This window comes from Cervus canadensis, chromosome 10, assembly GCF_019320065.1.
Source record: "Cervus canadensis isolate Bull #8, Minnesota chromosome 10, ASM1932006v1, whole genome shotgun sequence".
NCBI lineage: Eukaryota > Metazoa > Chordata > Mammalia > Artiodactyla > Cervidae > Cervus > Cervus canadensis.
Genome location: NC_057395.1, coordinates 23204573 through 23217272, shown reverse-complemented (window position 1 = coordinate 23217272; position 12700 = coordinate 23204573). Strand labels below are relative to the sequence as shown.

The 12700-nt window shown below is 34.6% G+C and overlaps 1 protein-coding gene across 1 annotated transcript in view; it reads left to right on the top strand.

The window, feature by feature from the left end:
- Window positions 1-7192: 7192 nt before the first annotated feature.
- The window catches only part of MALRD1 (MAM and LDL receptor class A domain containing 1), a 512454-nt gene continuing 506946 nt past the window's right edge, over window positions 7193-12700 (top strand). The window contains exon 1 of the mRNA XM_043480161.1: window positions 7193-7370. Within this exon, the coding sequence (XP_043336096.1) occupies window positions 7193-7370 (178 nt within the window). The remainder of the gene's footprint in view (window positions 7371-12700) is intronic.

Sequence of the window (12700 nt, the reverse complement as noted above, 5' to 3'; positions counted from 1 at the left end):
TGTTAATATCTTAAAAAATATTAATATTTTTTTCTGTGTGGATATCCAGTTGTTCCAATACATTTGTTGGAAAGGTTATTCTTTCTCTGAATTGCCTCTGCTCCTTTGTCAGAAACCAACTTACTGTATTTGTGTGGATCTATTTCTGGGCTCTCCATTCTGTTCCATTGATTAATTTAACTCTTCTTTAACCAGTACCACCTTGTTTTGATTACTAAAGCTTTATACTAACTTTTGCAATGAGGTGATATATTCACACTGTGAAGCCCTCAAATGTTCTTCAGTATTGATTTTTCTGAGTCTTTGCCTTTTCATATGAACTTTAGACTCGTTTTGTGAATATCATAAAATAACTTGGTGGAATTTTTATTGGAATTGTGTTGAGTTCATACATGAAGTTGGGAAAAACTGTTAACATTGTCTTTTTATCCATAAACATGGGATATTTCTCCATTTATTCAAATTTTCTTTGATTTTTTTAGATAAAAACTTTATAAGTTTCTTTATATTACTCTTAGGCATATGTTTTTAGATTTATATTTATACATTCCTTGGATACTAATAAAAATATTTCTGTGTTTTTAATTTCAAAGCCTAATTTTCCATTACAATCATATAGGAAAGTGGTTTACCTTATATATTAAACCTGGATCCTGTAACCTTGCTGTAGTCACTTGTTAGTTTCAGGGTTTTTTTAATATGTGATTTAAAAAAAATTTTTTTTACATGTAAAATTGTCAAAATAATTGAACAGTTTTATTTCTTCCTTCCCAATTAGTATATCTTTTGTGTGTGTGTTTCCTTACTGCATTATGTAGGTCTTTCAGTATGATACTGAATAGGAAAAGAGGATATTCTTGCCTGTTTCTGATCTTAGGGAGAAAAGGCCTAGTTTCTCATCATTAAGTATGATATTAGCTGTGGAGTTTTGGTAGATGTTCATCAAGAGGATAATTTCTTTATATTCCTGGTTTTCTGAGAGTTTTTAAAATTATAATTAATGTTGGATTGTGTCCAATACTTTTTTTGCATCAGTTGATATAATCATAACTTTTCTTATTTATAGACAGTTGATGTGATGGATTACATTAATTGATTTTGAATGTTGAACCAATTTTACACATCTGGAATACATTCCACTTGGTAATATATAGAGTGGCATATAGTTTGGACATGACTGAAGTGACTTAGCTTGCATGCACACACACTTATTTTTATACATTGCTGAATTTGATTTGCCTTCAGTTTGTTGGGGATTTTTACATCTGTGTTCATGAGAGATTGGTTTGTAACTTTTCTTCTTTTGTCTTTTGTCTGGTAATACAGTAATGCTGTCCTCATAGAATTGGAGTAGGAAATGGCAACCTACTCCAGTATTCTTGCCTGGAAAATTCCAGGGACAGAGGAGCCTCATAGGCTACAGTCCATGGGGTCACAAAGAATGGGACACAACTGAGCACACATGCATGTCCTCATAGAATAAGTTAGGAAGCATTCCCTCTGCTTCTGTCTTCTAGAAGAGGTTGTAGACAATTGGAGGAATCGGAAGGGTTACTAGTTCATGACCTTCTTCTTTTCTGGAAAATTTTTACTTCAAATATTGCCTGTCTATATTTCTGTTTTTAATCTCTCCTATAAGTTTCATTTAGTCATATGTTGGACTCTACCATTCTATGTTCCAGGGTCTTAAACTATACCTTAAAATATTTGCATACATCTCTATGGTGCATTTTGTATATTTAAAAAAAAAAATCTATCTTCCAGTTCACTAAATTTTTTATTCATTTTCTTTCTTCCTGCTTCTACCATCTACTTTGCTTTCATTCTCAATGATTATATTTTTTCCTGGGCACTTTTACAAAATCATGCTTAGTCTCTTTCCTTGTGCTTGTTTTAAAAATTTAATCTTTTACAATCTCTGATAAATAATTTTCATTCACTATTACATAATTCCAGTGTGTGACACTTTGTGTGTGTAATTACACCTTTGTTTATTTGATTATTTGTGATGGCCCTGAGTTATATAGACTTCTTTGTGACTTGTCAGTTAATTTTTCACCGAGTTTTTATTTGGATGATCACAACCTATGGGAATCCTTATTGAAGGTGTCAGGAATTTATTTCCTAGCCTATTCTTCCTCTGGATTTCTGCAGTGATAGCACTTGTATTTCCCTATGTTATATAAATCCAAGTCTTTTTATGACCTTTCTCAGTTCATCTTTCAAGATTAGGGTAATGGGTCACTTCAATCTGTAATAGAGCAAGTGCTTTCTCACGCATTCTTCGTGCATCTTATACCTTCTTTCAGTCATTATTTTGAACTCATCTGAAATTTTCCTTAAAATATTCTTTAGGACCATCTTTCAGTAATAAATTCTGAGTTAGTGCTATTTCCTTTTTCCTATTTCCCTTACAACTCTTGGGAATTTTCTTTGAGTTTTATAGGTTCAGGATCCATTTATGTATTTTAAAGCAGTTTATATTCCACTCCGTCCATCATCTAACTTTCTTGTATTTTGAGAATGCTGCTTTTTAAATATAAAGCATGACCTACCACTTTTTAGCCAAAATTAGAATCAGTGTGAGTACATTTTTTTAAATGTCTCATATCACCTTTCCAAGTTGTAATTTCTTTTAAGTTAGGGACATTTGTCTTTTTTTTTTTTCCATTGTATCTTCCTAACCCCCACCCCCAAAGTCTTGTGTAAAGTAGCTTCTCAATCTTTTAAAAAAGCTAGAATGATATGTCATTCTAAAATGAATATTCTGTCACTTTTCCTGTTGGAAAGCTCACCTTTATATTGCCTTATGAAATTATTGAACAATTATTGCCAACTATGTAATTTTAAAACTCATCTCTCTTGAGTTCTAATCCAGGTACCATCATTTAATAATCATGTGATCTTGGACAACTGAGTACTATTTTTTAAATTTAGATCTAGGGAACAATGCAAGATGTTTTGGATATAATGAAACAGTGTATATAATAGACCCAACCCAGTGTAGGAGCACTGGATCTCTAAGACTTGTCCTTTTCCTCAGTAAACTAGATAAAAACAACCCCTGGTGCTACCAGTATCAATTTATATCCTTTTTGGTATATGTAGAAAAAAGGTGATTAAACATATTATCATTTGAATATAATTTTACCTTTTGGCCACAAAATATAAACTTGATTTATGTACTGGATTATACTGATATACTTTGTGTGCCACTATTCTAGTTCATTTCTTGTCTAAATGATGAATGACAGTTGAAACATTACAGAGTAATGTTAGTTTTAGTAGACAGTAACAGTTAATAAAGGAGTTTCCCAGTTGAAACTAGGCAATAAACAGGTATGACAGCAATGGAATATGTAACTTTTTTGTAAATGGAAATAGTGATCATATAAAATGTTAAGGGACCTGAATTCAGAGTTAGAATATAAAATTGAAATGTTTTTATGCTTTCATGCCTTTTTACACTCTTCTGCTTATTCTTTTTTCTTCTTTATAACATTCTTTCATTTCTATTCTCTCTTGTCTTCCTTACTTGAAAAGGAAAATCCGGAATGAGTTTTGACATGATACATGTCTTTACTTATTTAGTGTAGGGGGATGGTGGAGTGTATTGCCAATGCAACACAAAATTGCAATTTCAAAATCTAAAGGACCTTTAAAAATAGCACAAGATTTAGAAATAAAAAAAGCCACATTGAACAAAAGAATTATATGCCTTTTATGTAGAGGCACTAAAAACTTCACCTCTTGCATTTATTTACATGTGCCTAGCAAAAGTTGAAATGATGGTTCAGTTCAGTTCGGTTCAGCTGCTCAGTCGTATCCGACTCTTTGCGACCCCATGAATCGCAGCATGCCAGGCCTCCCTGTCCATCACCAACTCCCAGAGTTTACTCAAACTCATGTCCATCAAGTCGGTGATGCCATCCAGCCATCTCATCCTCTGTCGTTCCCTTTTCCTCCTGCCCCCAATCCTGCCCCGCCAGCCTCAGGGTCTTTTCCAACGAGTCAACTCTTCGCATGAGGTGGCCAAAGTATTGGAGTTTCAGCTTCAGCATCAGTCCTTCCAATGAACAGTCAGGACTGATCTCCTTTAGGATGGACTGGTTGGATCTCCTTGCAGTCCAAGGGACTCTCAAGAGTCTTCTCCAACACCACAGTTCAAAAGCATCAATTCTTCGGCACTCAGCTTTCTTCACAGTCCAACTCTCACATCTATACATGACCACTGGAAAAACCAAAGCCTTGACTAGACAGACCTTTGTTGGCAAAGTAGTGTCTCTGCTTTTTAATATGCTGTCCAGGTTGGTCATAACTTTCCTTCCAAGGAGTAAACGTCTTTTAATTTTATGGCTCCAATCCCATCTACAGTGATTTTGGAGCCCCCAGAAATAAAGTCTGACACTCTTTCCCATCTATTTGCCATGAAGTGATGGGACCAGATGCCATGATCTTAGTTTTCTGAATGTTGAGCTTTAAGCCAACTTTTTCACTCTCCTCTTTCACTTTCATCAAGAGGCTTTTTAGTTCCTGTTCACTTTCTGTGATAAGGGTGGTGTCATCTGCATATCTGAGGTTATTGATGGTAAGCCCTCCTAAATTACATTCAATAAGGAATTACTTACTGACCTATCTGCCAGGACCTTGCTAGTAACTCATGATACAATAGTGAGAAAGTCACAGTCCAGCACTAGTCTTATAGACTCGTGAAAGAATCACTGAAGTAAACGTCAGTGACCACACCAGACCCAGAAGTATTTAAGATTAGTGAGAGCAGAAGACTATGAGAGACAACCCAGGAACAAAACTTAATTCAGCCTGAGAAAATAAGTCAAGATAGTTCAAAGATATTTTTCAAAATTGGAAAACTAAAGACTAATTAGTATGCATCTGGTGGTTGGGATAGGAAGGAGATCTCAAATCTGGAGTCTTGAAATGCATGTTCAGAAAACTGCCAGGGTCATGGTTAAGCAAAATTGTGATGGAGAACACAGAGGAGGATTCAATCAGCAGGGAACTGCAGCAGGTAAACTGCTAGGGCATATGGCACTTACAGTTATTTCAGATGGAAATAAGTAGGAGTGGCTCATGCTTTGAAAATGATCACTCTGCCTGAAGAATGGAAAATGAGTTGTGGATAGGAGACATCTGGTTCAGGGTGTTGCTGAAATAAGAACTGATGGAGTCTTCACTTGACATATATGGAATTCAATTCATGAGATTTGATGATTGAGGGATAGGCAGTGAGTGTAGTCCTGGACCAACATATCAGTTCCTGGCTTGGCAAGATGGTGCTGTTCACTGAAATATAGAATATGGGAGTAAAGGCTCATTGGGTGGGTGGGGGAAAGGAAGATGAGGTTAGTTTTTGACGCAAGTAGAGAAGTCACATTGTCTGTCTATGTGCTGTGTGTATGTGTATATATACTCAGGAAGAAGACTTAAAATACAGGTTTGAGTAGCATGTCATATTGTGGGCTTCCCTCACAGCTCAGTTGGTAAAGAATCCACCTGCAATGCAGGAGACCCCGGTTCGATTCCTGGGTCGGGAAGATCTGCTGGAGAATGGATAGGCTACCCACTCCAGTATTCTTGGACTTCCCTTGTGGCTTAGCTGGTAAAAAATCCGCCCGCTATGTGGGAGACCTGGGCATGATCCCTGGGTTGGGAAGATCTCCTGGAGAAGGAAAAGGCAACCCACTGTAGCATTCTGGCCTGGAGAATTCCATGGATACAGTCCATGGGGTTGCAAAGAGTCGGACAGGACTGAGTGACTTTCACTTTCACTTTCAGCATGTCGTATCAGGGCTTCAGATATGGACTTGGGAGACAACAATGTATAGATGATACTTGAAATTATCAGCATGAAGAGAAAGCCTGGAAAATATAATCTGAGCAGAGAGGTGGGGAGAATAAATATTTCTGAAATAGAACAAAGCACAGAGTGAGGAAATGCTAAATTGTGTGAAGTGTTTAATAATAGGACAAAATTATGAATTTTTCTCCTAGAATCTGGAATAATCACACTGTAGAACTTCATATGTTTATTGGGCCTTTTTTCTTTGAATATGTGAAAAAATCTTGCTTTCCTTGTATCCTCTTTAAAAGCATAGGTACGTTGTTGGTTCCTGGTCTGTGATTCTTCTCACCCTACATTCTTCAGTCACTTCATATAGTCTTTGTGTTTTCATCTCTTGAAGTTATATTGCAGAAACTAAAAGTAGTTCAAAAGAACTTTAATATGCTGTTAATAAATCAAATATAAAAGACTATTTTGAATAATCAACTTCATATGATTTCTATTTTTCAGCTTCACAGAATTATTATTTATAACATGAAGTTCAAGTGTTCTGAACTTGAGTATACTGCTCCTTGTGACTATCACCTTGAAATTGTACGTTTCACTTGTAAAAAGCAAATTAAGATGAATTAACAGGAAAATCCACATACTACAGAAGAAAGACCACTGCACTCAGCAGCAGGATATTTGAGTTCCAGTTTCTAACACCAGATTACTGTATTTCCTCATACATATACCTTAACTTTCTTGAGTCCAAATAACGTGATTTGGAAAATAATGGTCTCCAATGTCCCTTTGGTTTTAAAAATCCTGTGTTTTCAGTTTATCTCAACAAACAGTGCAAAGTTTCCATTCAGTGATAAAGGACAAGAATTTCATTCTCATGAAATAGTTCTAATAATTGGCCCTGAAATATTTGAATAAGTTTTCATGACAATGTTCTGAATTGCATGAACATGATTAAGCATAGGAATTCATATAGAGCATTTTTATGTTGCTTTTTACTTTGCTGTGGTTTTCCTCCCATTTATGTGCCTGCTCTTTTTTTAAAAGAATTTTTTTTCTTTCAAGATATAACATGATTATAAGGGCTTAAACTGTTTGAACATGGTATAACTAGGGCAATAAACATACATGCTTAGTTAGATATAGAAATGATGCAATTGTTTAGTTAAATATTTTCTAAAGACACTCCTCTGAAAGAGTAAATGAGCTGTCTGGGACTCATTTGTTAAGAGTTGTGGATAGTTACCAATAGTTTCCAGTCATAAGAGGTAAACCTGGAAATTAAAGAACAGAGAAAAGAAAAAGGATGTTTCCAATTATGGACTCACCTGTTACAGCTGCCTGATCTCTAAGAAACATGTCAAGTGATGTTCCTCTGCCAGAATGTTAGCTTTTCCAAAGAATGAAGCTTTGTGTGTCCTTTGGATCTCCTGTGTTTTCATCTCCGCACTGGTTCAGCAAGGAACCGGAACCTTTCAGTGTGACAATGGGGTCTCCTTGCCTCTTGACAATGTGTGTGACTTCACAGATCAGTGTGGTGACATGAGCGATGAACAGCAATGTAAGTTTCCTTTCTCTCCTTCCTCTAAGTCCTGTCCACCTTTAATCCAGGGGCTGCTGAGTTGCCTGAGGAAGCTCAGCTAGATGCCTGATTCTGTACAGAGTTCATTTATATGACTTCAGTGTCGATCAGAAACTAAAAGACTCTTTTTCAGACATAAAGAGCAGACTTATGGGCACAGGGTGGGGACGGTGAGGGTGGGATGAATTCATAGAGTAGCATTGAAGCATCATCAGTTCAGTCGCTCTGTCTTGTCCGACTCTTTGTGACCCCATGGACTGCAGCATGCCAGGCTTCCCTGTCCATCACCAACTCCCGGAGCTTACTCAAACTCATGTCCATCGAGTTGGTGATGTAAAATAGATAGCCAGTGGAATGTGCTGTATGATAACAGGAAACTCAAATCTGGTGGTCTGACAGTCTAGAGGGGCGGGGTAGGATGGTGGGAGTAGGAGGGGGTTTCAAGAAGTAGGGCGAATACATGTACCTATAGTTGATTCGTGTTGATATGTGGCAGAAAGCAACACAATATTACAAAGCAATTATCCTCCAGTTAAAAATAAATAAACTTAAACAGATCCACAAATAAAAATAACGCTACTTAAATGTTATCAAATTGCTAAGATTCTACTTGATGGGATGTATTTTGAATCAATTTTTACTGAGTATAAAGAGGGAGTGAAATGCAAAAAGGTAAGTTTAATGTTGTTATCCATGAAACAAGATTTTTAAAAAACTTAGTCACGCAGTTTTAAAATGCTGTGATGGAAATTATGAGCTTAAGTTGGAATATAGTATGGGAATATTTAATATGAATTTAAGGTTGAGTGAGGAGGTTTTGTTTTTGCTTATATGATATTCCCACCAAGTGAGTTGGTACCTGTTGTACACAGAGCATAACTGATGAATATCCTTTGATTCTAAGGCAGAGGAAAGAGGGGAAGCTTTAGAGAGTTCAGGGCCTTGATTTGGATCCTGGGTCAACTATCTACTAATCGTGTGATCTTGAACCTCCAATTTGTTATAAGAAATTATAAAATGAAATAAACTGATCTTCCTGGCGGGAAAATGCTCCTGGTATAACATTAATAAAAAGTTCACTTAGGAAGATACTGGTAAAGGCATGTATGTTTCTGTAGTTTCCATTACAGTATCACATCCTGAAAATAGACTGCATTTCCTTAGTGGAACGAGTGCCATTCCTACAAGCAGTCACCTTTTATAAACAACATTTTCATACAATTAAATGGGTCCATTATTGGTTTGTAGTAACCCTCAGATACCTGGAGGCACTAACTCTAGTATTTTAGAACAGTTTACTCAAACATACTTTCTGTTTTGTGTTCAGATACGATCTTAATTAGGGCTTACAAAATTCTTCATTTTCTTCTCCTACATAAAGCTCTACATATTTGCTTTGCTTTGTTGGAATTTGTAAATTCAGTTGTTACTACAAAAAACAAAAGTGGTTACTGAAAATCTTGTCTTTAGAAGGTGAGGGATTTTTCTCCTACAGTTTGTGATTACAATCAGGCTGTTAGGAGCTATTAAACACAAAGTGCAATGAAAGAGAGGGATTCATTTATATTTGTCCAGTTTACCCAGAGAGGCCACCTGTGGATGCACTGCCCTTTCTTTGGCCGGTCCGGCAGAAGCCATTTTATTCTTTGAGCAGCAAAGGAAAACCACTTGGCTGGTTTGACCTGAAGTGCAAAGTCCCTTCCATTAATAATCCCTCTGAAGCTTCCTTTAGCACGATTGCTCTGATAACATGAGTGGTTCTGCTTTGAGGAAAAGGTTAATGCGAAAGAAGGGGAGAGTTGCTGAGCAGGAAAGATCTGGCTGCATGAAAGACTCTAATAACCCCAGCCTGAGAGAAGCATGAAGGAACAGATCTGTCGAGTAAACAGATTTCATTTTAAATGTTACCCTGGGGAAGTCACCTCTTGGCTTTTTCGCTTTTCATTTTCATTTCTGAGAAGTTCCACTTTGGTATTTTATTTAAAATGGGATAACCGTAGATAGAATTGACAATCACTTTAAAGCATGAGTTTCTTTTGTATGCCACACTAGAGGGAAAATATTGTGGAGGAATCATGATAGCAAAGCAGTTTTTCTCTTGAAAATTTGCAAAGCTAAACTTACAGATGAGGTTTTTTTTTTTCTAAAGCTAACTTTATTATGATGTTTAAGCAATCACATTTTTGGGGAAAAAAGCAGTCTATGACCCTCTTTAAAATCCAAATAATGTGAGCTCTAGAGAATGGATTAATATAATTTTTTAAGTGAAATTGGCACAGTTAAAATTCAGATGCAACTAATTCTATTAATAATTTTTTGAAAATTTTATTATTTTACATGATGGTCCTATTTTCAGAATATTTGGATGTATTATTTTAACTCAGTATTTTTTTAAGATAGTAAATTTAGAAAGACTAAATCTTCAGAATGAAATATGTATACATGATATTTAGCAAATAAATTTTGAGCAAGAAAAATAATTTTTGGATGTAACAGTTATATGTTTTTAATGTTGACAAGAACTTCCCTTTACTAGAATTTATTAATATCCTGAGCCTGGGAAATAAATCTTGTGGTACTGCTCTAGGTATTTTTTTTTTAGTTATGTTTCTCATGTCACATTGTCTGCCTCATGCAGTACCCCATTGCCTGGTCTTCTTCATTCTATTACGTTTCTATTAGTTTAATTAAACTAAGCAATAGTTTCTTTTTTAGCAATCATGCAAAATTATTTGATGTCCAAAGGCTTTATTGTTATATTTTTACTCAGCTATAAAACAGTAATGTTACTTATGTTGCTATCATTCAGATAACAAATCAACCATAAGATAATTTATATATTTATTGTATTGATATACTATTGATATACTTGTATCTATTGATACAATGTTGAGGTATATCCCATGCAGTGGGTCTCTACTACTGGAATACTACCAGAAAATATTCTTAGATAATTACTTGAGCATACCTGAAGTAGTTTTAACATTAACTGTTACATACATTTATGTTTAGAGCTAAATTTACCATTGACTCAAAGTGGAAAAATATATTCAGTTATATAATTTCTCTCCTACATACATGTCTTGCTTAAGAATACTTCCATTTGGTCTCTTTTGTTTATTTTGATATGATGAAATGTATCATAAAGTTTTAAAGTATTACCTAACTTCTTTTGAAAACTTTTTGGATTTAGGAATTTTTCAAAAGGTAGTCACTTCACATAAATCTTTGTATGTGAAATGTGTGAAAATTACCTTAGAGGTACATTCTGAAAATCTGAGAGGTGATAGTGTTTAGCCAGGTGATATTAAGTACAAACATTTTTTCTTCAGTAGGATGACATAAGTGTCAACTACTTTTAAAAGTAATTGTAATTGTAGAAGTTCATTGAAGTATATGAAGATAAACATTAATAGAGTGAAATGTGAGTTTTCATGTGCAGTATTTATCTTACTACTACGTTGAATGCAAAATGAAGTTTTCTCTATGCAAGAGTGATAACTTTCTATTAAAGGTCCCATATTCACCATTACAGACAGCGGTGAAAAGTAATAAGATCTTTTGGCCAAACTGCTGCCCTGAAGTAGAGAATTGTTTGTAAGCAGCTGTATAACCTTTATAATACTCATGTAATACTACTGCAGGCTGGAGTAAATGCCACACATAGTCAGTATTTCTGTAGAAATCACCAGACAATTAGACACAGAGAATTCCTTTGAATTTTGCTAATCTTGAAACAGTATTACAGTTAAAATAATGATTTGGAAATCTTTTTTTCATGTGTCACTGATGATATCTGTGTCAAATTCTTGCCAAAGATGTGCTTAATGGCTTGAGATTAAAGGCAACTATATGACAAGATTCCAACCTAAGTAATATTAGATAATTCTGGTGTGAGCTATGAAGCTTCTTATTCCATTTGCTATCGTATACCTTTCTGAATTAGGATTTTTCCTATTTTTGTCTCATTGAAACTATTAAAATTAATTCAGTGTGAAGTATAAACATTTCCCTGATAAAAATTAATTAATGGTTTCAAATTGCCCAGCCAAATAATAGCACTCTTTCATGGAAATTTACTTTTGAGAATAATTAAAATTTACTTTTATTTAATTGGAATATTTTGAATGTATTTTTATCTTTTGCAGGTACTGGCCATTAATTTTTAAATTAAATGAAAGTAAGGGAGATAATTCTTTGTGAAAATTTTTTATATGCTTTCTACATGAGGGAAATCATCCTCTAAACAGTAAAATGTATGTAAAATTTTGTGACTGAGTAATATATAGCTTTCCTCAAAAAGGAATGAGATAAAAACACTTAATCTTGGACTAGAAGGAAATTAACCTTAACACACTAATGGCTATATATGAAAAATCCACAGCTAACATTATACTCAATGGTGACAGACTGAAAGCTTTTTCTTTAAGATCTGGAACAAGATAAGATGCCCTCTTTAATCACTTCTGTCAGCATAGTACTAGAAGTCCTAGTCAGAGCAATTAGACAATAAAAAGAAATTAAAGCCATTAAAACTGGATATGAACACAAAAAATTATCTCTGTTCACAGAAAATGTGATCTTAAATGTAGAAAATCCTAAAAAGTCTATGAAAAAAATGTTAGAACAAAGAAACAAATGAAGCAAAGGTGCAAGATTCAAAATCAACATACAAACATTAGCTGCATTGCTGTACTCAATGAACCATCTAAAAAGGAAATTAAGAAAAAATTCCATTCATAATAGTGTAAAACAAAATAAAATACCTAGGAATAAACATAACCAAGGATATGAAAACTAAAAATTGTTGGCTGGAAGAAATTAAAGAAGACCCAAATAAATGCAAAGACATATATTCAGGGATTGGAAGAATTAATAGTATTTAGATGTCAGTAGTACCCAAGTATCCTCCAGAAGATGAATGAATAAATGAGATGTGGTAGATACATACAATGGAATATTGTTCAGATTTAAAAAGGGAGGACATTCTGACATATGCTACAACATGGATGGACTTTGAGGACAATTATATTAAGTGAATTAAACCAATTACAAAAAGACAAATATTTTATTCCACTTTTATGAGGTACCTAGAGTAGTAAAGTTTATAGACAGAAAGTAGAATGGTGGTTTTGAGGGGCTGAGGGGAGGGAGGATGAAAAGTTTTACTTGGGGGAAATGAAACAGTTGTGAACTTGGATGGTGATGATGGTTGCATATTAGTGTGAATGTATTTGTTACCACAGAGCTATATGCTTAAAATGATGCATTTTGTATATGTCTTGGCACAATTTTCTAAGAAAAGCAGA